We start from the raw sequence: 25,484 nt of genomic DNA, 5'->3' as shown, positions 1-25,484 counted from the left end.
TGAAACAACTCCTTGGAGACACTGAAAAAGTACTTTTCCGGGCGGAAAGAGGGTGCTAATCGAGTATTCAAAGTAGTTTGAATGGCATTTAATGCACCCATCAGGCAATATGATAAATGCGATTTTGGTTATCGAGCAACCATCTCGACAATGCAAAGGGGACGGGGCGCCCTGAGGAGTCAGTGACTTAGTTTACGAGCCGAGAAGTCAGTCATCATCTGTTCTCCGTCACACACATCTCGCCGTGCTCTTCATTCTTGCTCCCGAGAGTTACCGTAGTCTCCGCCCATTTTGTTCTTCAATTGGACGCCCGCCCGCCCCAGTGGCACAACATCTTCTATCTCTAGAACCCATCTGCCCTACCCCTCACGGGCACAATTCGTCTTCGAGGAGACCATCGGCTGGGTCCCCGTGTCGCAACATCCGCCACATTTCAAGAGAAAAAAGAATGATGCTTCCGATTCCGAATTTTCCGTGGTTGGCTGCTGCTGCAGCGGCGGCAACTGTTAACTCGTTTCCATGGAGACCAATGGATTCAAATGGATGGAATCAGATATTGGCTGCAAGTTTGAAAAAAGAGGTATGAAGGAGCTGTGAAGTAGGTATTTAGGTAGGGGCTTAGGCTATAATTAAATGGGGCCACTTTGACATTTATAACTTGATGTTTTGTTATGTTTTTGTTTAAATGCAAATATTGTAATTATGATCAGATTGTTTTGCAAAGTTGATCTTAGAACCAAACATATATATGTAAAACATATAACATATATGCTATATAGCAAAATTGAAGACTCTAGATTTCACCATTTTCATAGGTCAAACTAGGTCTCTGAATTTCTGTTAGAGAATTGTAAATTGACAACACTTTTGGCTCTTCAATTTTGTTCTGTAATTTCGATTTTTTCAATTATTATAATATCAACTTTTTGAGAGTTTGAAGAAGCAACAAAATTGAAAGGATTTGGGTTTCCAAAAGTAGCTTTTTGTAAACTTCGAGAAAGCTTTTTGGAAATGATTATCATTTCTAAAAATCTGACATTGTTTTGATCAAGTTGTGTGACAATCTATGATTCTTCTAAAACATATCAACTCCCATATATCTTATACAATTTTTGGTTACTTCTGAACTCGGAAAATCATTGAAAATCTGCAATGAAGCGCTTTCGGAACAATTCTATTGACCACGAAATCCTTGGAAAATTGACTGATATTGTTAGATCAAAACTTTAGAGATTAGGACTTGAGTTTAGCCGTTTAACAAATGAGCTATCTAATCAAACATGTCTAGTCTTAAAGCCAAACGGCTATCTGTCTCTTCTACTTCATATGCCGAAGTCTCGCGCCCCAAGAGTTTTAAGTTGTCCAAGTAGTTCAAAGCTCGTAATTCATATCGTCACTCACTCAGTCAAATGTTAATAAAACCATAAAACTCTTCTCCACAACACACCGCCTTCCCTTCGAACGAGAAAAACGACGCCTTGGCGCCGCGAATAATTCGACGAGATAATGATCATAAAATGATGAGCCCGTCCGCCGCCCGGGGGTCCCAAGAAGAAAAGAGAGGTTCTCGTATCCCAGCAGGGGGTAACAGCATCTGTCATCCAAGGCACCACATCCCTGTTATTTTCATTTTCGAAACGAAACCGCAAAAAAAGAAAAAGCTGCGCCGACTGGCGAACAGATTTTGTAATTATATGTATGAATACTGTGATGACAAGAGACATTGACAAATGCGACACTTTTAGAAGTTGCTCCAAAATTTAACCTACAGTAGCCTGTATTCTTTTTCGGAAGAGTTCCATGTAGCCTGTCTCCTAATTAAAAAACATAACGAATATTTGATTTCTCGAAACGAGCTTTTGAAAATGTTGCATGAGCCTTTGAATGTGTACCGTCACTTGTGCGGGTTTAGAACATGCGTGAAAAATTCCAAAAAAATGTTTAATTTGCAAACTGTCTAAAATTTCAGATGCAGGATGGCTCATCAGGTGCTGCAAGTCTTGGAAACAGTTCCCCAGATGCAACAGATTGTGTAGTATGTGGAGATAAATCAAGTGGAAAACATTATGGACAGTTCAGTTGTGAAGGATGCAAAAGTTTCTTCAAAAGGTTTATTCATTTTTTAACTTTCTTGAGAGCAATCAGGAGCCAAACGAACAATCCGATGCTAACAAGGCTGAGGAAGACGAGGGTCAGGGTGAGAGCCAGGAAGACGACGAAGAAGCCTTCTCTGAAAATTATTTTTATTTTTAAACAAAATTGCAATAACCTAAAAGCTGCCAGTTTTCAAGTAGATTGAGCTTTATTGGAATTCAAAAATTAGAAATTGCGAACACTTAGCGCAGGCTGCGCCCTAGTTGACAAAAGTTGAATCAAAATTGTCCGACGCCTCAATAAAATTTTTGCCAACTTTTGAACCAGGATCCGTGTAGTCCTTATTAGAACTGCACTTTCACGCCTCAATTTTGATAGCTCATGTCTTGCTTATATTTAGTTTCATTACAAATTGTTGATCCTATAATAAATCAAGCAGCAAGTTATAACCAAATGCTGAGCACGTACCTTCTCTTCACTCCTTGCGCAGTTGGCTTTTTCGGTGCTGCCCCTGGTTTTGCTGTGACAGCAGCAGCTCCTGGCTTTGATATAGCAGCAGCGTCTGGGCTCGCTGCAGTAGCAGCTCCTGGGTTTGCAGCAGCTTTGGCAGCACCCCCTGGTTGTGGTGTGGAAACGTCTCCTGGTTTTGCTGAAGAAGCTGCTCCTGGTGTTGCTGTAGCATCTCTCTTGTTACGAATCAATCTGTTAATTGTGCAACTATTTAGATGATACATACGCCTATAACTTACACTCCTTTTTCTCTTTCATACTCCGGATTCTCGTCCATATGTCTCACCGATTGTCTGATGCCATTGTATGGCTTTCCGGGTTCAGTCTCAACTCCGGACAGGTCCGCTTGGCGAATTTTTTGACTTAAAATATTTGGAATCATTAGGAAGGATATTTGGATGTAGAAGACTTGTTCGAGCTTAGAACGGAAAAAGGCCATTATTCTGTTGATCTACGAGCGATTCCGCATTAAACTTAGTAAAAAAACTTTTTCCAATATAGATAAGAAAAACACTAGAAATTTCAATAAAGGTGTTCTTTGCGAAATCGATCGTAAATCGACCTCTCTTTCTCGCCTTGACTTACCCATAAACATTTATGCCCATATGAGCAGCACAGACGACGAGCAAGAGTAGGAGAAGTTTACCTGAAACCGATTGGCTGAAAGTTCTTGTGAGAGAAAAGAAAACTCACTAGACATTGCGTCCTAACAAAACTTGGAACGGCTATTCGTCGACAAAATAAGTATCGAAATGAATTAATTATCATATTTTAATCTACAGATCAATTCGACGTTCATTATCTTACACGTGTCGTGCTACGAAGAACTGTGCCATTGACGTGCAACACCGAAATCAATGCCAATATTGTCGATTGACAAAATGCATTCGAATGGGAATGAGAAAAGAAGGTGAGATGAGAACATTATTTGATTTTCTGAAAAAGTTTAATGACAAGATTTGACTTATGGGCTCTGGGAAAGTGAATATTACTATATTCAAGCAAAATTCATCAATTAATGAAGAAAGACTACGGTACCGGGTCTTGCCACGACAGAAAATGTTTTAAGTGAAAGCTGGAAAAAACGAGTGAGCGCCTTTAAGGAGCACAATAGTTTTCACATATCGCTACGGCTGGAAATAACTATACGCAACATTTGTGGCACCCTTTTTCTCATATTTTATGAAACATTTTCGGTCGTACCGATTTCTGGTAACGTAGTTTTCTTCTTCTTTAATGTATTACAAAAATAGCTTTTTTGTAGTAAAAATTTTGCCTTTGTCTACTTGAAGGCACATAGTTTTATAAAATTTGTTTCTCTTTTTCTCGTGTCGAGACCCATCCAAACAAAAATTTGAGGTATTTGTTTCACTTTTAAACTACCCAAGCCATACGCATATTCATGTCATCATACCATTTTACTGTATTTCCTCAATCCTGAATCCTGAATTTTGGCAGAAGATATCTAGGTTAATATAGAAAGCATAAATAAATTGAAGTTAAAATGAAACAGAAACATTTTCCTTTTTTTTTTTCAAATTTGTGATAATCTGAATAATGACTGAGAAACGAGCTGCCGAGAATGAGGAATTCAAGGCTATTATATGAAATATAGTGTTTGCCATTTACAACTACCACGTGGATTTTCATTCGATCTACAGGAAGAAGATCCAATGAGACTCAGACCGCAGTTTCAGCAGTTCAACGAGGTCGTCTACCTGTTACAATGCCAAGTTTGTTCCCTCCAAATATGTTTTTGCGATCTCCATTTCCATTTATGTCTGTACCATTCAATCCACTCATGACTGCTCAATTCACAAAACCATCGATTAAAGGTGAGCTGAAGAGATGATTTTGCTCTATAATTGTGATTAACAGAATCAATATTTGAATTTGCGGCTCAAACAATCTTTGCAACTGTCAACTGGGCTCGTACAAGTATGAGTAACCTTGTGAAAGGGGATCAATTGATTCTGCTCCGTCACAGCTGGACGCCCATTTTCATTTTTGCACTGGCTCAATCGAATTTCGCACTCAATCTTTCAACCCATTTAACTGCAGTTACGGCAACGGCGGCGTCAACAGAAAATGGATCTTCTTCGTTGGGTTCAAAGTCAGAAGATGAGGAAAAGAGTGAAGAAAAACCGGAAAGAGTATTTGATGAGCCACAGTTTCAGGGATTTCAGGTAATCATTTGAATTCCAGAAAAAAAATTTTGACATAAGGTTTTGAAGAGAATAAATTATTTATGTAATTTTGAAAAGTAGTCGGCTCTTTTTGACCGATTTTTCATATTTTCCGGAGCCGTGATCAAATGATTTTTCAGGCGAAAATTGATAAGATCCGTGACTTTCATTTGGATGTCGTTGAAAGCTCGTCTCTTCGAGCGGTTCTTCTTTTTAGTTGCGGTGAGTTTTCAGTCCATCGAGCTTTTTCGAACTTTATGCTAAGTGATTGGTTCAGTTTCAGACGGCAGGGCGCATTAAGAGCGATTGTGGGGGCTATGAACAATTGTCCCAGTGTCTCTGGAGTGTTTATATTTGATATTTTAAATCAATCACATAAGGATGCAATTTAAGTTTTAGTTATAGCTGAAAATGTTTGGTATCTTGCACCTGATACCCATATTCAAATTTTGCAAAATATTTGACAAATTCTTAAGATTTAAGAGGTAAAACTGCCGAAAACCTACAGTAATCCTTCTCTCCCTCCTCATCAAAGTGACCTACAGTATGCCCCCGTCTCCTTGATGAGGTGGGGCAATGCCGAAGGGGATTAGAGCCCCGAGGGCGCTCGCGTCCTCTCCCGACTTCTTATCGTTTTTACGCTTCCATTTCCTTAATCCCAACCGACATGTCATCTGCCATTCACACTCTGTACTCTCTTAGATTCGAACACTCTCTACATCTGCCGTTCTTTTCTTTTTTGGCAGGATACCGAAATATACATTACTTTGAAGTAGCTTCTGTCATTTTGATAATCGGTTTAATTTCAGATGAAGAAGCATTGGAGGAGAAGGGAAAAATTGAAGAAATTGTTGAGAAATTGAAAAGTGCAGTGGATGAATATTGCAAAATGAATAAACGTAGTGAGGTAACGTCCAGTCGGTTTTCAAAAAAAAAAACTTAGAAAATTGGAAAAATTATAGTGAAAATGCAATTTTCTGAAACTTTTATTTCAAGACACACGGATTTATTCAGATGGGTCTCGCTGAGAAAAAGTGTTCTATAGTACTTACAGTTAGATTTTGTGTTTCTTTTTCAAAAAACATATAAAACCTGAAAAATTCAATTTTTCAAAATCAACATTTTGAATCGAATTTTTATGAACCTGGTATTGAAAAAAGAAGAAAAATAATTTGAGTTTTCCAAGGTCATCTTTTCATAAATCGGAAAACAACAACCCCATTTTCATAGATTGCAATGAAATTTTTCAAAAAAATATGTATGTAACTAAATATCAATATATTTTCAGAGATATCATCAAATCTGTGAATGTCTTCAACTTCTCAAATCAACTCGAAATCTTCCAATTTCTCGTCTTTTCTTTTCTCGACTTCTTGGTACAACTCCTCTTGAAACAATTTTATCAGATCTTTTAATTACTCCACCTCCACCAACATTACCATTCTTTCCCCAACTACCTTCCAGAAATTAGAATAACTAAAAAGTAGAAAAATGTAATTTTCCCTCTAAACATTTCGAGCGATCTGTGACCGAACACATCCCGATGAGAATTTCAAGCGTTCTAGTCATTTCTATAGAAATTTTCTTGTAGCCATAAAGAGTTACCATTTTCAAAGCAATTTTTGACAAAAGGATTTTCAGCATCGTTTTCATAATTGAGACTTAAAAAATTCAAAGGAAGGATTTTAGTTTCCCCACTTTGAAATATATGCGTGATTTGAACTGAAAGTATTTCAGTGCGCATTTCGTGGATTACGAGGCTCGTAGATTTGCTCCAAGGACATTTTTGTAGACATTACCAACCCCCTAGACACTTTGAAATTATTGAAAGTCTGCAAGAAAATGTATTTTAGAGCAATTCTAAAAGTTTCGATTGTAGTGAAAAAAATGCACGGCGAAAGTTTCAGATCGAAATGGAAGAGAATTGTGTTATGAAAACCTTTTGTCGAAAATTAGTGGAAATGTGATTCTTTCAAACTTTATCATTTTATTCTCTGACTATAAAACATAATAATTTCAATCAATAATTTCAGTGTATATTTATAATTTTTCTTATTAATTTGTGAATAAACCTTTTGTCTTTTTTAATTCTCAAGAGACTTATTTACATATTGACATTTGCTCTCTTCTTTTTTTTTCACTTCATACCGTAGACCCGTGTAGAGGGTGCCGCCCGTATGATCGTCACGGGAGTCATCCAACTCATCAACGAACACATCTTTTATGGGTTTTATGCGCATATAGTTCATGCCCTCTTTTTATGTATTCGAACATTATTCAAAGAATGCGCCGGGCGAGCACAACATTTTCAAATTGAACACTGAACTTAAGGGCTCTAAATCTGAAACTGGAAACTTTAAAACTTAAAATCGTTCAAACTGATTATTAACTTTATAAAATATCGTTTTTTGAAGCAACTCAATTTCAAGATATAAGAATAATTTTCAAGTTTTAATATTCAGACCTGAACTCTAATTCCTCCTCGTTCTAATCTTTATCCGTGTTTGTTTTAGTGTGATCAATTGAGGAATATAATCTTCCTGACTAATGAGCAATGACGATATGTTGTCTAAACTTAATTACTACAAACCATGAAAATAAAATGTTTAAAAATCTTAAAAGGATGTACCACTTTTAACACAACTTTCTTGTTACCACTCAAACAATTATAAATTTAAAAATTTAAAAATTTTTATTTGAAGCTCATTTGAAGATTTATAGATTTTTATAACTTTTGGATGTTAAATTGTAAATAATAGAGGACGACACAATTCCAAAGATGAAATATTCAAGCCAACAAAAATAAAAGAATATCAGAGAAAAGATTTGACTTAACATCTTCTGGTTGAATAACATGAAAAATATTTGAGAAATTATCAACATCAGATTTAGTTTTTAAGATAACGTTAATTAAAGATATAATCTCAATGTAACGGGATGGTCCATACTTTGTATTGACTGTACGGCAATAGTGAAAAAGTGTGTTGCTGTATTTCTTTTGATATTCTGTTAGAATCATTGCTCCAGATTTTGACATGTTTGGTGCTGCTGAAAATTGAAAAAAAAAATTACGTTGTATCTAGTTCTAGGTTCCAAGCGGACATCAGGCCTTGAACAATGGACTCACAACAAGGAATCCCAACTATATCTGACGATGGCAAATATGGAAAGCATAAATTTAAAAGTTAAAGTCAAAAAATATATAAATGCACTACTATAAACTTTTTTCGGTGCAACCCATTCGAATAAGAAGTACGCGTTTAGATAAAAGATCTACGTTAGAGTTTTCAATGAATAATTTTTCCAAAACTAACTTAGTTTGTTTTACCTGGATTGCATAAAACAATGACACTCAAAAGCAGAAATTCTTCCATTGAAATATTGATTTCAATAAGTCGATTTATAAGATAACATCGGATTTCATTGAGAAAATATGCATTATATTTTCCAATTTGATTTTGTATTTCTGTTGGAAAACGTCAGTTCCATCTGGATGAACCATTTGTGCAGATTTTCTTGAAAATGAATGCATTGCAGTTACAAGAAGCATAAATGGAAGATGAGAACTTTTGAAAATTGATTTAATATCTTCACTTGACAAATATTTCATAAAATTCAATTTCCGAGCAAAACTGATGCAAGTCAAGTGATTCATAACTCCCCAATTGTAAAAATCAATTACTGTACCCGGAGGCTTCATCTCAAATTTGAACTTTCCTTTTTGGAAAATGTCTTCAATTGTCAAGTCGGAACGAACTTTACAATTTCGGAAAGTATTCTCCCGAACTGAATCCATAACTTGTAATTTCTTGATGATTATTGTTAGTTCATCTTGAATTTTTGAGTCGATTTTAACTTCTATTGGATCGAAATCTACGAGGATCATTCCAGCGAGAATGCATTTGTGAAAACGGCAAAAGCGACAGAATTTTTCCGTTTCCACGGCGATTGTTGAGCAATTCCCATTTTTTGAGCATTGAAGTATTTTTCTAGTGCTCAGAGCACGACGGAAAAACATTTTACAAGCATTGCAAGAGTGAGCCTGAAGAAATTCGAAATTATTTTTTTAATTATTGTTATTTTTTGTATTATTCAGATGAGTATGGGTGAAAACTAATATATATATATATATATATATTTATATCAAAAGTATTATATTTTCACAAAATGATGCTCACTATTTGTATAATATTTTCTGATAGGATGGGGACGATTATCTTTAAAACAATAAAATATAAATTTAATTCAAAAAACCACCATAAAACACTCCGAGCTATCAAAATTTTGGCCTGTACTGTAACTTACCCCATAATTAAATCCAAATGACTTTTTTCCGCAAATATCACAGAATGAATGTTTCGTTGAATAATACTGAGAAACAATTTCCATTTTTAAAATTATTAACTCTGAAAAAATGCATTAAATGATATACATAGCTGAACCTTATCGTAGTGAAAATTTTCCAAAGATCAATGAATATGAAAACAAAAAAAATAATTAGGCGGGCTTCGTTTTTAGTTGTTGTTGTTATGATAATTTTAGAAAAAGAGCAACAAATGAGCACACAACTACGAAAATGAAGATCACACTTTTTGCATTTCTTCTTGACACAAACCAAAGGAATCACGTGCAATTGAGAAAAAAGATTAGCATTTGAAAACACAATAAATGAACTCAATTTTTGTAAGCTTCTGACTGATATTTGAGATTTTAATGTTCAGGGTACAAACTTTGAAAATTTGGTAACGGGTTCAGAAAGTTAATGAAGCTTTGATATAATTTTCAATTTTCAGAAAAAATTAGAAAAACTCGTGTAAAATTCCAATGTGACCTTAAAACTCTTGCTCTAGAAAAGGGCGGTGTCCACAAACGCCCGGAAAATGCCCTAATAATTGTAAGAATCAGCACCTTATTCTAACACGTATTTCTAGTTTAGACAAATAAAGACACTTATTTCTCTGCCTCTTTGTTTATTTTCAGATGCTCGATGTCTCGTGTTCACTCGTCATCGGCATTCACTCGTATTCTAGACCCACATCGCGGCAGATCAAATGGAGAGACGATCTTGACCAACGGCGGCGGCGGACGTATTCTAATTTCCCCTCGTTTCTCTGCGTCTCTCGCCGGCACTATATAAGGCGGGGAGAGCGCTGATTCCAGGCCGTTTTCCCTTTACTCGTTTCTCTCTCCCCCTTTTCCCGTTTTGTCCCTTAACTTGTTACAGGACGCTGTTCCTGATTTCCTATTAATAAACCCCTTTATAATTAGTACAATAATCTTGTGTAACACATCGCTTATCTCTTACACATCACGAACCTTTATTTAATACATTGTCCGATCCACTGATTTTCGACAATTTTTGCAGCAAACATCTATACTTTGGCTGAAATTTTGGCTTTATTATATTGCTGGTAAAACATTTCGGAGTGATATTGAGAATAAGATTCCGGTACGTTTCAAAAACGCGTTTTTTAACTGGAACTTTCCGTTTTCCACTCCGAATTCCGGTTTTTGTTTCCAATAATACTCTAGATTAGGCAATCTATGTAATCATTTCAAATACAATTTTGTGAAGTCCTTTTACAGAAACTTGGAAAACTTTGGAAAAAAAAGAATAATTTTTGAGACTTCTCTAAAACACAAGTTCTGTTTTTTAGAAAGAAAATAAAAGTTTTATGGCAAAACAATGACATAATGTACACATACACATAAGCAAACATAATCAATGGGTCTAAAAATTTGTTGGAATGAGCAATATGGCATTGGATACTTCTTCTCTAGTCATTTTGAAGAGAATTTAGAGGTAGGATTCATTTTTTGATAAACGAATTGCCGGTGCAATTCCTTCATTTGTTTCAAGAAGACGGACTGCTCGTGGGAATACTGGTGACACATCACCGCCTTCTTCTTCTGGTACTTTTGATAGTGGACGAGCTTTTCGGCTTGAATGCTGAAAAATATTTGTAGAAAAATTGGCAACTGGAAGGAAAATTGAAATTTTAAAAACGATCTTAAAGTAAATAAATTAACGGTATTCAAAGATAATTCAAGCATATGAATTGTTTTTGCAAAAATTAAAAAAAGCATACAACATTTAGAAAAATAAAAAAAAGAATATGATAAATGCAAACCTTATCTTCTTTTCCAGAGGAACTTGATCCAGCTTCTTCTTCTTCAATAATTAAACTTTCCATTCTTCGTTGAGCAGTCATTACTTCATTAATTTTATCAGATATTTGTTTTACTGCTGTTTGTCTATCTTGTAGAGTTGTTCTGAAATAAAATTAATATTACAAGCAATTTTTATAGTTTTTCATACGCGTGATCTGCATTAATCTGAGCAGAAAGCATATTTCCAATATTCGATAGTTCTTCTATATCATTTTTTAGTCTTTTCCGTTCGGTGCTCAGAACTATTGAATTTAACTTTCCACTGACACGAAGTCGTTCTCGCAGAGATTTCTCAATTTCGTTCACTCTTTCCATCATCTGAAAATTGAAAAATTAAACAAATTGTATTCTGATCCACACCAACCTGTCGATGAGTAGCCATAAAAGATTCAACAACTTTCAATCTTTGCTCGTTATTTTGAATTGCCAAATTCAATTCTTTCCACGCAGTTTCTAATTTCTCCTTTCTCTCATCCGTTGAACTTTCTTTCATTGCAGATCTTTCACTATTTTTTGCCATTGATAATAATTGTTTTCCATATTGATATGTACTCTGAAATTTTATTAAAGTTTAGGAAACTTCGAGAAAATTTTTTCATAGCCTAAATATCTTTAAAATATTCATTGAGTCCAGCTCGAATACTTTTTTTGCCAGACTGTTTCTCAAGAATCTTATTACAATAACAAACCACTGCTGTTCGATCAAGATTCTGACGATCGTTTCTCAAATTTTTAACGGCATCTTCATCAATATCCGATAGACTATATTCTTTGTGTAATGTCTCTTTGAGCTCGCCGAGCCATTTGATTGCTTGATCACAATCACCATAGGTTGTCATTAATTGAAGATGTTGCTGTTGTTCAAGACGTTTTACACTTGCTAATTCGTTATGCCTGAAAATAGTTATATTAAACCATATATTTGAAAGCTCTGTCCACCTATTCTGTCGTTGAGAAATATAAGTCAGACTTGAACCAATGTGAGAAACAAATTCTTCTGCTGGAAGAACTTCTGAGTATTGCCGAGCTTTTGCCACAGTCTCTTCACCAGCATCCATTGCTGTTTCAAATGAAACATCTGGAAATGTTACAAATTTCATGGTTTCTAATAGTCTTTGTATCCCATTATGAAGATTCAAGGAACTTGTGGAGATTTTATATCAAGTTGCTGATGAACGAAATGAAAATACAGCACAAGTTTGAAGAACAACAGAAAAACGCAATATTGGTCAGGGCTTAACTCTGAATATTTTGAATTGGAGACGGAAATTCCAAGCACATTTCTAACTGTCAGGTTCAATCATGTGGAGAAATTTAGAGCAAAATTCTTTCAAGTGAAAGTCAAATTTTCATAATAATGTACAGATTTAGAAAGAAACTCACTCATAGAATTCACTAAGTCATCTAACTCCTTCTTCGTTGAAGTTAATTCTTCTACCGTTTTCACAGAAGCTCCATCTTCTGCACACACTTTTTCAAGCATCAGATCTGATTTTTTGATGAACTGAAAACCAAATTCTAAAAACGTTTTTAAAACTCTAAAAATGTATGTATACCTCTGCAACTTTTTCTCTGAATGTTCGATTCGAAACTGCAAACTGCGTCTGTGCTTCAACTCGATATGCAAAGTGTTCAGCAACATCTCGGATTTGTTCTCGTGTCTGAATACATGACAATTATTTTTTGGACAAAATAATACATGATCGTTCATTTGAATACAATTTTTACAAACCTTTTGTAAAACAATAGCAACTTGTGGGCAAGCAGCCATAAGTCGTGTTGCCATTTCAGCAAGTTGATGACTTTGCTCCTCGATTTCCTAAAATATTTTTTTAAACGTCATAATGATGATAAATAAATTGAGATACCTTAGTCTTATTAGTCAATTCTTCATGTTGCTTAACCAAACTCTCTGCTTCATCAACATTATCAGCAACTTGGCATAGAGAATTCAACCATTTCTCTCCACTTCCTTCAATCCAATCCAAAAAATCAGAAACTCCTGCAGTGTGATCCTTGATTAATCCTTCTTTACTATTTTCTTCTTCTTTTAATTTCACATCTCTCACTGATTTCTTCAATATGTTTGATGCATATTCATCTTCTATTCGTTTGGTTGATTGAAGTTTTGTTATAAATTCTTCTACTGAAAACTTTATTTTTTCAATGAACACTAGAAACTGTAAAAACTGTTATCCGGTTTAAATGGAAAAACATTTGAAATCTTACATTTCTGATCGTCATCAAGGCTATGCTTCGAAGAGTCTGCGTCAACTTCAACCAAGTAGTTCTGCCATTTTTTGATCTCCTGAAAATCGAGGTTTTGAAGTTTTCAAAAAACGTTTTGCGCAACTTTTGAATTCTTTCTAGTTTCTGAAATTAAAATCTTACAATTCTTTTGGAAAGCCAAGAATCTGGATCATATCCCAGAGTACCTCCAAATTGTTCTGGAAGTTGGTTGACATCCACAAATTTGGAAAGTTTGTGCATTGAAACTAGGACGGTCTGTTAGAAAAATCATAGTTTTCCGAACAATAATAATCAACTAACCTTCAATGTATATCCACTAACTATCAAATCGAAATTAATTTTTTGTTGATCCAAAAACTTTTCCGGTTGAATAATGAGCACTTGACGCACTTTTTTGTAAAGTGCTTGCTAAAAAATGAAATATATTATTTGATGAAACATCTTCTTTCAACAAACCTGGCATGCTCTCAAATAGAATTTCAGTTGTTTTAATTGAATATGTCGTGTATCCAAAAGTACAGTGAATAGTGTAGAAGGCGGAAGGGTATCTGATAAAAGAGCAAGAAGAGACACTAAATTCTCGTACGAGCATTCTTGTACTTGAGATGTTGAGATTACGAGTAGTGCGTTTCCTTCTCTATCCGTACCACCTGAAATAACAAATTTTAAATTTTTTGTCTACAAAATCTGGCTATGATTATTTCCAAGGAATTGAGTTCAATTGAGCATAAATGCACGGCTACAAGCAGCCAAAATTATTTTGATTCGGGAAATTTCCTATTTTCCTAACATTTTCAAATATTTTTTCAACAACAAAGTTTTATGGCAACAAGATTTCAAAATTACACCAAAAAAAATTACAAAAAAAAGTTAACTTGGTTTTTGTTTGAGTTGAAAAGAATATTTTTAGGCAGCTTCAATATTTCCCCTTCAAGTTAATCAACTTTCTTGGAAAAACCATTATCACTTTTCAAACATAGTTATCACGCTTCAGCAGCAAAGTAGGCACATTTTCTATGAGTATTTTGAATAGTTGTCGGCAAGTTCCGTTCGCCTGCTAGTCTTCAGTAATTTTCTAATTTTCAGTATCTAGCAATTTTCAAGCTTGGAAGGCGTACAGTTCGCAAAGGAGATGCTTCTCAAATCTCTCCTCTAACCTCTCCTATAAGATGAACATCGAAAGTGTGATAGTAAATACATCATAATCTCACCAAATGAACCCTCCAATTTCTCATCTATATTTCTACCTCTGTCTGTCCATATTTACGGGGTTTTTATCAATCAATCCGCCTCTTTTCCGTTTACCTATTGACACAGTTCGTCCCGCCGTATACACGCACTACCTTCACTTTTCATCTCTTCAAAACCCCATACAAAGCTTCTTCTTCTTCTCTTTTCCTCATTTTGAATGTAACGGGTGTAACATGCCAATCAAGGTAATTTAACAGATTTCAACATTTCTACTATACCCTTTTGTTACACTTTTGGTGATATGCAATAGAATAAAGAAGATATCATAATCTTTTTGACTGATGTTCAGTTAAAAAAAAAGTCGGAGGAGGGAAATGTTTGAAGACAAACTATTCAGAATTGGAAAGCGCAAAAAACTAAAAAGCAAGGAAAAGGTGGTTAAGACAAAAAGCAAATAACAAATAAAATGTGGAAAGTAAAACAATAGACCTTTTTTGATAGCTTTCGTAGTTGTTTAAAGAAAGAGTTTCGGATGTGATTCTTGAATTCTCGAACAAACAGAAAAAAAATTTAAAGTAATTTGCGGAAATATTTTTATGAGGTCTAATCGGAGAAAGGCAAATTTTTTCCCTTTGAGCTGGTTTTTCTCCTCAAATTTTCAAGTGAAAAAAGTTATTTTTGAAGCAACTATACGTTGGATTTCAGTAATTACCTCGCATCCACTACTCAAACGCAGAAACACGAAAAATAACCATTGTGGTATCTCTAATGTTAGTTGTGAAATCTAGCTTGAAATTGGATGAATTTTGAATCAGATGGGTCAAAAATAATTTTGTTTCTGATTTTTAATTTTTTCAAAACAGAATGTTTGTTAGGATAACCAGAAATTAAAAAAGAGTAACCTGAATAATTATACAAATTTTTCCATCTTTTAATTTGTGCGACCCACGGGGAAACTAGGAAAAAGGTATTTCACAAATTTAAAGATTTGATCAAGTTTTCAGTCAATACTCTCATTACAGTTCAAAACCACAAAATATTATAAAAATTGAAAAAATTTTAAGATTTTTGAACTTTTCAGTCAAGGTTTTGGTGAATTGCCAAATATTCCAAGTTTGGATTTTTAAAAGAAAATGAGAGAGTTGCATTATGGAAAATAACTTTTTTGGAAAATTGAAACATTTTGATAAAAACCAGTTAGGTAAATGTAGATCCAAATGTGGTGCAAAAAAATTAGACAAACTCTTGTTGATTAACAAGAAAAATATGCAAAAAGTATGAATAGATTACCTGGAACAAAAGCGAGTCGATCCAGCACATGCTGTCGTTGTTTCTGCCAGTTCATCAGAAAATGGACGAAAAATTAAAAAAGTTGGTGGGCCTGTTATTGTTGAACGGTGTGGTTGAAACAAGAACGAATAAAAAGAGAAAGAGAAATGGAATGAATAGGGAAAAGGTACTCTCTGTCTAAGCATAAACAGAATAAAGAGAGAGAGAAGAAGCGATTGACGGGAAAAGGTAAGAGGAGATGGTCGCAGAGACAAAATGATTCAATGTTGCGCAGACGAGAATAACGGTAGGATGAGAGAAAAGGGAAGACCATATCAAAGAAGACATGTTACAGTTTACAGTGCTAATTGATTACCACCATACTGACAACACTTATCACTTGCTTTTTGTCACCTTCTCTCCGCTTTTTGCTTCATTTTTGACACTAATTCAAATTCGAGATTGATGCCTATTGGAAGTCAACTACAAAAGGGCAATGCAATTACTATTAAAGAGAAAGATTGACACTAAAACATAGAAAATGTCATTACGGATTCTGTCAAACTTAAACGAAATGACAATGTGTTCCAAAAGCCGCTATGAAATAAAAGAAAAAATATATATAATCATCATTTTCCGCCAAAATACCAAATATAGTTTTAGATTCAAGAAAAATTGAAACTAGTAAATTTTCCAGTGCTTCAAAGCGTCCGTTTCAGACACATACTGTATCAAAAAAAGTTTGATATTTAATATAACCATTTCATGCAAAATTTTTGGGTTAAACTAGATAGATCATTAAATACAACAACTTTCATTCCTATAAAAACTTTTCGAAAACCGTCATATCGAACAGGTCACACCAATTTTTTTCTTGAAATAACTCGCGTACCTGAAAATTAATTTTTTCATTTTTTGCATGCGAACCTGAAAAAATTGTATTGCCAATGACAGTTTCAATGTCTGCCAAATTTGACTCATTGTGGTCTGTTGTGAGATTTGTTTTGAAATAAAACAAAATTGTATTCTTCCATCTCGTTATATTGTCATTTCAAAATTAATTACTTCAAATATATGAGTATGTAGAGCAAGTTGTCAAAGTATGTATGTGCCGACTGACGAAAATTAGAATTACTGGAAAAAATTACATTGCAAAAAAAATTCAAAATAAACACATTTATTTTGATTTGAAATGTTCACTTTGGACAATCAACGCAATTGATAAATTGTCGCGACATCATAAAAATGTTTTGCAGCTTTGCAAGAGCTATATAAAACTTTACCAAAAACTGATTTAAATTTGCAGAAATATAAGCAAATGTGAGCAAGGTGTAGCTCACGAAATTGCAATAGCCATCTAAAAAATTACAGGAGTTTTCAAACTAAAATGCACATATATATATATATATATATATATATATATATATATATATATAACGGTTGGTATGAAGTTGCAAGATGGCGCTAGGAAGTTTTGTCAAGAAAGTCACTATCGATTAAATTGACTTCGACGTTTCATTCAAAAAAGAGCTGGAGTACTTAAAATTGATTCCAGAGCTTCTTCTTATTATATTGTGTACCTGCTTCTCTGTTTTTAAAAAATATGTATGAAGAATGGTTGAAGAATGTAAATGCATTTTTTAAATGTAATACATTCAGTGTTTTTCGAGGTAGTTGTAAATTTCGATTTCGGCCAGGACCCTTATTCTCACACTCAAAGCGTAATTCTCTATACAAAACACGCACTCTGAGTTATCTTTGTACATTTCTGAATTCAGTACTATGAGCCTCTCCAAGCTTTTTCAAAATGTGACCTATTATTATAACATGGCAACCGACACTCATGTTTTATGGTTTTCCCATAAAACGTTTGATTGCTATTCTATTTTTTGTTTTTTATGCCTTTTTAAATCATGAAATTATACTAATTTTTTCATCGAGGTTCAATAAAATTTTCAAATAAAAGTTCGAATGTTATAAAAAACAATAGTAAATAAGATAATTCATCTTGGTTCAAAATATTTCAAGTTCCATATTTCAAGTTTCATATTTCTGGGATTCTAAAAAATACATTTCCGAACTTTCAGGAAATTATTTTTGTTCAAATGCAGTTCATGATTTTGTTTTAAGTTACAAAAAAACAAACCATTTTCGGGGGAAAATAAGCAAACAATGCAATAGAGCTACTTGGAGGGGACCAATTGAGAATCAATAATCAAACAATTAGGTACCTTGCAAATAGCTCTCCAACATTGAATTCAGTGAATAATTATCAGAAAGTTTGTTTAAAATGTAAGTCAATCTTGTAGCACGAACCAAAATGAACGAAGAGCTATAAAGAGGGCGGAGTCGGGGAGGATTGAACAAAAAATAGGGCGGAGCCGAATTGAAGTGGCAAAGCGAAGAAGTGTCAAGTGGAGGAAGAAGGAAAGATAGGATAAGTACCTGTTGATTTAATATCAATTGATTTCATTGATATTAAATCACTTGGTAATGAAGGTACAAGAGCATTAAGACAGAATATTCAGAAACAAATCTAATAAAATTTGTTTATTAAGGTTAAATCTAAAAATTCGGATCTAGAATCTAGAAAGTCGGGCATAGAAAGACCCATGTTTTCTTCAATTACCTTACTAGGAAACGTTATAACTTAACAATTCAATAGAAAAAATTAACGTGTAATGCAATCCGTGACATATTGAGCTTCAGAATCTGTAATTTATTTTGACGAAAGACTTTTGCGAGTTTGGAATTTTCGTCTAAAAATTTAGTACTGAACCCAGTGTAATTCATATTATTACTATGAATCTCGCCAGCAAAAATTGTAATTTCAACTGAAAAAAATTTAGTACAGGCGCACAAGGGGTCTTCCACTAAAACACATTAGAGATTCTGGAAGGCCAAAATGTCAGCTATCACATAACAGGTTCAATTTTTCATATCCCACGATATAGTTACAAAATTGCTTAGTTCTAGGCAGTACATAAATGCGATTGACTTAAATTTACATGTGGTATTCGAAATATAAATTCCGATTATTTTGAGGAACCCATACTTTTTTTCAACAAAAAACAGTTTAGAATAAAGTTTTGCAGACGTGGAAAAATCTACCCTCTCTCTCAGACGGCAATTTTAAAAATAGTTTATAGATTCTCAAACTCAAGAAGTCAGATTTCGAATAATACGTTTAGTTTCATTTAAAAAAAAAGCGCGAGACACACATATATGTCTCACGCTTACTAGTTAATAAAAAACGTACGAAATGTTTTCAGCGCATTTGTAAAAATAAAATTGAAATTATTTTGCAAATTGCATGTCAAAATGTTGGTAATTAGCAAATATCATCTAAAACATTAGTGGTCAGATATATGTTACAAACGGCAAACATCTGTGCCCATGCATGGGTATCGTACTAGCTAAGAACGAAAATTGGTCCTTATCAAAAGTTCGAAGCATCAATTATTTCTTGTGTTCCATTAGTCTATTCTACAGCATCATCTTGTTCGAATCCAATCCAATTTTCTTCTTCTCCAACTTTTTATTCTCCAAACCCATCTCATTCCCTTATTCAATAAGTACTTCTCTTCCCTCTTCTCTCTTCATCACATCGGTACCTGCTCCTTGTTATGCTCTGAAGATGAGCCGACCTAATCTATTGCACGGTGGGAATTCATCTGCTTCTCTTCATCTTACACACTCTTTCTCTGTTCAATTTTGGCCGACGGCTATGTCCCAAATCTTCTTTCGATTTAAATTCCCCCTTCTGTGCTCTGACCACTTTGAAACCAAGTTTTCGACAAAGTTTTGAAGAAAATAGTTTTACAACAGGGTTAACAAAGTTTGGTGTTTAGCCTTCAGAACAATTGTAAAATTTAAAGTTTTTATTGATCGGAGAAAAAGTGAAATAATGAGATGAAATGGACTGGCAGCATAGTAATGTCAAAATTAGACCGAAGTTGAAAACTTTCTAAATAATCAGTTTTTTAATCATAATAGTCTAATTTCAACTAGTTGAACCCGATTTAAATTCGGTTGGAATGTGATGTTGATATATAAATTATATAATTCCAACTTCTTGAAGCCAAACTGCAGCAAATACAATAATTACAATTAGAATTGGAATGCAGACAGCAATGCAAACAATCCATCCAATTGGAAGTGGCACTGAAATTTCAAAAAAAAAAGATCGAAGTGTTTATATGTAAATGCTCAGGTGTGCAATAGGAAAGTCAAGAATTCAGAAAGTTTTCTCATTCCTAAAACTGAATGTTTTCAAAAACAATCTCAAAAGTTGTTTCAGCAAGATATTCATAATACAAAAAGTATAAACTTTATAGAAATTACTTTTACTCCAAACATTTTGAGGTTTGACAAAAAAACGATTTTTCCGAAAATAAAAACTTACTTTTCCTTTTGGTATTCTCAGGAAGGAACGTGGTGATGGTTGTAGATGGTCGGGCTCTCAGTTCGCATGCAAGTTGGCCTACAAACACATATTTTGAGTTATTAAGAATTTTCTTATTTCAAAATTAAATGGTACTTATTCTCAGAGGACCTAGAGTTTTTAGGGGGCTTCAGGCGGCTTTGTGGCGAATAAAAAGTACAATGTGAAACTGGATTAAAATTTCCTCCGGTACTGGACTTGGAAATTATTACTTCTAATGTTTTTCACAACGATTTTTTAAATATTGCAATATTTATTCAAATAACCGACCATGTTCGGATTGTTGATCTCTTCTGTATTCACATGCCAATCGAGCATTTTCTCTTTCTTCGTATGGATGTGATTGAGGCAACGGATTGCGAAGAATTGAGCTGGGGCGACCTGAAATTTATTCCATTAGTTCTAACATTTTTGAGACCAATTTTATGAGATACACTGTTCATATCGAAAATATCGACAAAGCCTTCTTCTTGCGACTGAAACACTAACACAAAGGTTGTCTCTGGCACATCTCGATTTGATTTGATCAAGAAGCTGTCTTTGACCACAGAATTCAAAAATCTATTGAAAACATTGTAATATACAACTAAAACAAAAGTTCCTTCACTTGAGCGTTTTACATACTTTTCGCAAAACCAAAAAGTATACTTTTCTGCCAACACTTCCTAAGGTTTTCTCAAAAGTTTTTTTTTAAAGAAAACACTTACTTTGTTCTTGATGCAAAGGTTCTCTTCTATATTCACATGAAACAAATTCTCTTCTTTCTGATATTACATTCTGTGGTGGATGTGGAGATTTTCGTTCATATTTTTCAAAAGTTTCTCGTGGATCCAGCATTCTTATCCTTCTGAATAGTTCCAAAACTTTCGACTTGAAAAATTAAAAATTAAATAAAACAAATACCCGACAAAAACAGGTGGTTTTTGAGCATTTTTGAACGGATAGGGCTCATTTGTTAAATATTCAACCATATGGGAAAAGACAAGAGGAAGAGTTAAAAGATAGTACAGAGAAGATTAACATACGCAGAGAAAAGAGGGAATAGCACGTGAAATGGTTACTATGGTAACGGGGAATTCTGGAAGAAGAATGGAAAAATGAAGAAAAAGAAAAATAAGTAAACATGGGACAAGAAGAACAAAAAGAAGAGATCGATGAAGAGGAAGACATTTTGGAATTGGAAGGAGAACGTGCGAGGTCAGGCTGGAGGAGATGACTGGCGGCAATTCAAAACAGGTTGCGAATCGGAAAATATTTGAAATTCGGAGAGAACACAGACATATTGTCTCTCATGTGTCCCTCTAGTGGTGCCATTTCAATAAGCAAAGTGACCTCTCTCCAGTGAACAAGTGAAAGGTGTTTGGATGGATGTCATGTGGAAGTATTAATATGTATACAATACTTTTTAGATTGAGAGTGATTTGTAGAAAACTGAATACAAGAGCATTATGTTCAGTTGTTTACAAAAAAATGCTATGAATGCTACAAATGCTATAAATACTTTCCAGTTTTGGTTTCCAGTTTAGGGTGCAGATTGGGTGCAGTTGGGTGCAGATTGAGATTTTGTGCAATTTTTCTGTTGACGGTACATACTGCTTTTTTGAGCCAACTCCTTTTTGCACTTGTAACACGTTGGCGAAGCTCAATTGTTGCTAGTTCGTCAACTTTGTGCGATGAAGTTTTCTTGCTCTCAGGTTCTCCATAATTCCAAGATTACCAAAATAAAATTTACAGCGAGAGGAAAATTCGAAGCAAATTGATGACCCAGCTCGAGATTCGCAAAGAAGTAAATTGAGTTATTTTTAGTGCCAACCACGTGGTTCTTCAAAATCGACACTTCTGATATTTAAGATGCCACAATGAACGATTTGAATGAAACTACATGGATAAAGAAAACAGAGCAATAGTTAAAAAGAGCAAAAAAAAATCTCAAATCGATCAGAAGATTTGCTCCATGTAGCATTTATAGCATAGCGCCAATTGTTTAAAACCACAGACATTCAAACTTATCGTTGAGTTTTCCTAATTTTTTTTAATTCCTCAATTCCAAAACGCTTAAAATTATTTAAAGTATGATTACCGTGGAGTTTTGACAACCCGCTAAAATACCATGCTCTCCAATGGAGGTGTTTAAATCTGAACAAAATTGTACCAATTGTTTAGAACCACAGATTTAAAAACATGGTTTATCACATTAAAAAATTTCAATTTTTCTGAATTCAAAAAATTTTCAACTTTTTTTCAGTACCGGCATCAGATGACTGAAAAGTCCAAGGGGTGACCTAGACAAACTTATGCCCGGAAACGGTGATATCTTTATGCATTGCAAATGACGAATGTTTTAGAAATGTGCAACTGTATAACAACCTGAATTTTATGTGGTTTTTTTCTGCAAAGATGTTTTTTTTTGGTTATTTTACAGCTGCATTTATTGCAGATATTTTTAAACATAACACTGATTGACCAAGTGTGACCCCCTACTTCTAATATCCTTTACTTTCCTCCCTTCAAGTGTTTATCACTTTACTCAATGATGAGTACATAATCTGAAACATCATGAAGTTTTGGGTGTGTGTCATTTAATAATCACTTATTTCTTTTCCTGATCATCTGGATCATATCACATAGTCAACATCTTATTCCGTTACAATCATTTTTACGAACTTTGTGTGATCCATATCAATGTGAATCGTTTATCCCACACACTTTTTATCGTTTTTATTATTTCTCCGCCACCTTTTTCATAGCTTCACTATTTATTTATTGTAGCTAACATGTGTACTCATAAGCTTATTTTTATTTATTCACACATCAACTTGTGTTTAACTTTTTCAAAATTTGAGAAAATAAAATTAATTTTTCAAACTTATGAAGATGGAAACCTAAAGTGCAGTATTGTAGTCTTCAAAAACCAAAAAAAACCAAGTTACTTTTTAGACTGGAAAGCTCCAATCTCGAAAGCTTAAACGTTGATCTAGAGGTTTTGCGTTGATTTTGTTAGCTACCTACTTTCGAAAGTATATTTTGAGCCTTTCATTTTTCAATTTTAAAATGTCAAAGACCTTACAAGGGAAGGCTCTGAACTCGTTATCGAACTTCGTTACGCCACTATATACATTCGATAGAGAATAGTTACAGATGATCACTCCAAAAAATTTGGCTGCTTCAGAGCAGGTTCGACCAAGTTACTGTAAAACCTAACTTTTTCACCAAAATCGAATAGAAAAATTTCAGAATTTTTTTTCAAAAAAAAAATTCGATTCGACAATTTTGGCAATTGCCGATAGATGATATTAATTCGAAATGTAAAGGTTTTATGAATATCGTCAGTTGAATGGCATCGCCGTCACCTTTACAACTTTTGATTGCTTCTCATTGTCACATCGGTATTTTTTGCATTATTTTCGTTCCGTGTGTGAATGATAAATTGAACGTCAAAAGATGCAGAAAATCAGTTGATATGAACATAGAATGATACGCTCAATTGGCACTTTCGTTTGCGGAAGGGTAATGAACGAGTTTTTTGACGCCATGTTATGTCTTTGAATGCCAATCTTTTGTCACTTTCATTTACTACGGTTTCACGAGATATTTACCGACGTGTGTATGTGGATTATTATGTCAGCTGAGAAACTGAGGTGAATGCTGGATTTATTGGTGGGATTTCTTGGAGGAATCAATAGTTCGGCAATTAGAGTTTTAATATTAAAACAAACGCTCGAAACTATCTAATTTACCAAAATATCATCAAAAACAAAGAAACTTATTGAAAAAAATAACTATTCGAAACGCGATTTTCCAACTCTGAATTTCAAATTAAAAAAACAACAACCTTGACACTTTTCTGTTCTCATCGAAAATTTAAAGTTTACAATTTCGGGTTAGCCACAGGTACAGGCTTTACACATTGTTGTAAAATTGATGACATCTAACATTCCACCTAAGTCATCATAGTTCACTATTTCATTTTTGAAGTCATTTATTTCTATGAACATCTGGGTTATGAGTTAATGATAATAAATAAAAGAAGTTTCTGACAATAGAGAATAGTTGTGAGTAGTCTTTGCTTATCAATGCGAAATAGATCAAAATACAAAACACGGAAAACCGCAATCTGATGGGATTAGTTTGGTACGTTGTGTTCAGCTTCTACCTGATGCTTCACATTCAGATTCACAAGGGTTCAACCAAGGTTCTAAGCCAGAAGGAACATCTTTGATTCGGTCAGAACAAAGTAGGGATGCACACATGCAGGTATTCTAGTTTCCTTCGGGTAATCCTCTGTGCAAACTTAAACACTTTTTGCTCATCTAAACTAGTTTTTGATAATGAATCACTCTACAATCGAAAATCAATTATCAGCTTCAGCTTATCACTACCCAATCCGTAGAATTGTGTTTATTTAAACAGTCTTCCTACCATCAACACGTCACCATGGAATTCTCGGAAGCCAGTCAGTTAAAGGACAGCTATCAATATAGCCGATCGATAGCATCCTTTTATCTTTCCCCGTCTCCAGCATTTTCTTTTCTTGATAACAAGGCGAGGCTTTTCCTTTCTCAATTCTATCAATGCCTGGGATACGCGAGGTCTCGTCTATCATCACAGTCACCACAAGCTTCTCCTTCTTTTTCGGAATCTCCCTCGTTTCGTACGCTGGTTTTCGTTTTATTTCAATTCGTTTTTTATTCGAGTTTTAATGATTTCTGATTAAAACTTCTGATTAAACTAACCATTAAAACTGATTCAGTAAAAATAATTCAAAATCAAAAATGATAATGAGGAATTTTAAGCCATTTTCAAAAAAAATTTGTAAAGTCCGAACGCCCCCAGTCTCTCCTGCAATATTTGTTATCTATTCAATTAATTTTTTCACACTTTTTAATGATCTTCTCCCAATTTGCATGCGTCTATACCGTTTTGATTCTTATCCATTTTCTCTTCCTCCACCCCCAAAAAAGCTTCATTGCCCTTGTTGCGTAATCCCAGATGAATATCTTTTCCGTGAATGACTGACAGACACTGAAACACACGGCACACGAGCCCGGTTTTTCCAAGGCCTTTTTTTGGTCGAAGAGGCTTCATCGTTTCACTGTAATTTACAAGCATAACAATGAGGTATTTAGAAGGCGTTTTTCTTCACCCGGTGGTCATGAACAGACAGTTACTCGTCCAGTTTTACGACACTTTGTCCCTTTTGGCTAAATGGCTACGATAATTAGGAAAAGAATGAGGAAGGGATAAATGGCATAATTGCATCACACGTGTCTATCTGTATATCTGTATTTTTCGATGTCCGAACTTATAAAGTACATTTTAACGAGTGAAGTTTCAAAAATTTAAAATAACAACTCTCAAATGATTGGTTG

At 34.2% G+C, this 25,484-nt stretch overlaps 4 protein-coding genes, 3 non-coding genes and 1 pseudogene across 10 annotated transcripts; 3 read left to right on the top strand and 5 right to left on the bottom strand.

Moving 5' to 3' along the window:
• Positions 1–1,969: 1,969 nt before the first annotated feature.
• Positions 1,970–6,870, top strand: unc-55 (Nuclear hormone receptor unc-55; the record flags this gene model as incomplete). 2 transcript variants are annotated; one of them, NM_001129010.3, is made up of 7 exons in its annotated part: positions 1,970–2,109; positions 3,387–3,514; positions 4,266–4,439; positions 4,483–4,790; positions 4,931–5,012; positions 5,600–5,697; positions 6,079–6,870. In NM_001129010.3, 7 exons carry the CDS (start codon positions 1,970–1,972, stop codon positions 6,259–6,261), a joined length of 1,113 nt encoding a protein of 370 aa, NP_001122482.2. The 2 variants fall into 2 exon arrangements, with proteins under 2 accessions (NP_001122482.2, NP_001122483.2); NM_001129011.4 differs by having other exon boundaries at positions 4,305–4,439; positions 6,079–6,261.
• Positions 2,061–3,372, bottom strand: F55D12.6 (uncharacterized protein). The gene is made up of 5 exons (NM_059781.7): positions 3,298–3,372; positions 3,190–3,250; positions 2,844–2,966; positions 2,563–2,796; positions 2,061–2,230 (listed from the first exon to the last, which is right to left on the bottom strand). The coding sequence occupies exons 1-5, from the start codon at positions 3,302–3,304 to the stop codon at positions 2,116–2,118; spliced, it is 540 nt and encodes a 179-aa protein (NP_492182.1). The 5' UTR covers positions 3,305–3,372; the 3' UTR covers positions 2,061–2,115.
• Positions 6,871–7,578: 708 nt separating the features above from the next.
• On the bottom strand, positions 7,579–9,179 carry nhr-191 (annotated as a pseudogene). The gene is made up of 3 exons: positions 9,096–9,179; positions 8,105–8,832; positions 7,579–7,838 (listed from the first exon to the last, which is right to left on the bottom strand). Coding segments are annotated over exons 1-3 (1,072 nt in total).
• Positions 9,180–10,439: 1,260 nt separating this feature from the next.
• On the bottom strand, positions 10,440–15,994 carry F55D12.2 (CRAL-TRIO domain-containing protein). 2 transcript variants are annotated; one of them, NM_001263694.4, is made up of 15 exons: positions 15,693–15,994; positions 13,668–13,861; positions 13,512–13,619; positions 13,353–13,466; positions 13,191–13,269; positions 12,830–13,107; positions 12,694–12,780; positions 12,518–12,622; positions 12,345–12,465; positions 11,901–12,039; positions 11,651–11,855; positions 11,326–11,514; positions 11,110–11,279; positions 10,922–11,063; positions 10,440–10,740 (listed from the first exon to the last, which is right to left on the bottom strand). In NM_001263694.4, exons 1-15 carry the CDS (start codon positions 15,745–15,747, stop codon positions 10,588–10,590), a joined length of 2,139 nt encoding a protein of 712 aa, NP_001250623.1. In that variant the 5' UTR covers positions 15,748–15,994; the 3' UTR covers positions 10,440–10,587. The 2 variants fall into 2 exon arrangements, with proteins under 2 accessions (NP_001250623.1, NP_001379498.1); NM_001392620.1 differs by having other exon boundaries at positions 10,448–10,740; positions 13,353–13,619; positions 15,693–15,796.
• F55D12.9 lies at positions 14,622–14,673 on the top strand. The gene has a single exon (NR_050278.1). It is a non-coding gene; the product is annotated as an Unclassified non-coding RNA F55D12.9 (non-coding RNA).
• A 1,842-nt stretch (positions 15,995–17,836) lies between the features above and the next one.
• On the bottom strand, positions 17,837–17,933 carry mir-245. The gene has a single exon (NR_002346.2). It is a non-coding gene; the product is annotated as a pre-microRNA mir-245 (primary transcript).
• Positions 17,934–17,968: 35 nt separating this feature from the next.
• On the top strand, positions 17,969–18,090 carry F55D12.8. The gene has a single exon (NR_050276.1). It is a non-coding gene; the product is annotated as an Unclassified non-coding RNA F55D12.8 (non-coding RNA).
• A 1,449-nt stretch (positions 18,091–19,539) lies between these two features.
• On the bottom strand, positions 19,540–20,985 carry F55D12.1 (uncharacterized protein). The gene is made up of 4 exons (NM_059777.4): positions 20,823–20,985; positions 20,386–20,496; positions 20,077–20,154; positions 19,540–19,835 (listed from the first exon to the last, which is right to left on the bottom strand). The coding sequence occupies exons 1-4, from the start codon at positions 20,950–20,952 to the stop codon at positions 19,729–19,731; spliced, it is 426 nt and encodes a 141-aa protein (NP_492178.1). The 5' UTR covers positions 20,953–20,985; the 3' UTR covers positions 19,540–19,728.
• Between the last annotated feature and the right edge of the window lie 4,499 nt (positions 20,986–25,484).

This window comes from Caenorhabditis elegans, chromosome I (genome assembly GCF_000002985.6).
Source record: "Caenorhabditis elegans chromosome I".
NCBI classification, from domain to species: domain Eukaryota; kingdom Metazoa; phylum Nematoda; class Chromadorea; order Rhabditida; family Rhabditidae; genus Caenorhabditis; species Caenorhabditis elegans.
This window is presented reverse-complemented; position numbering and strand designations above follow the sequence as displayed.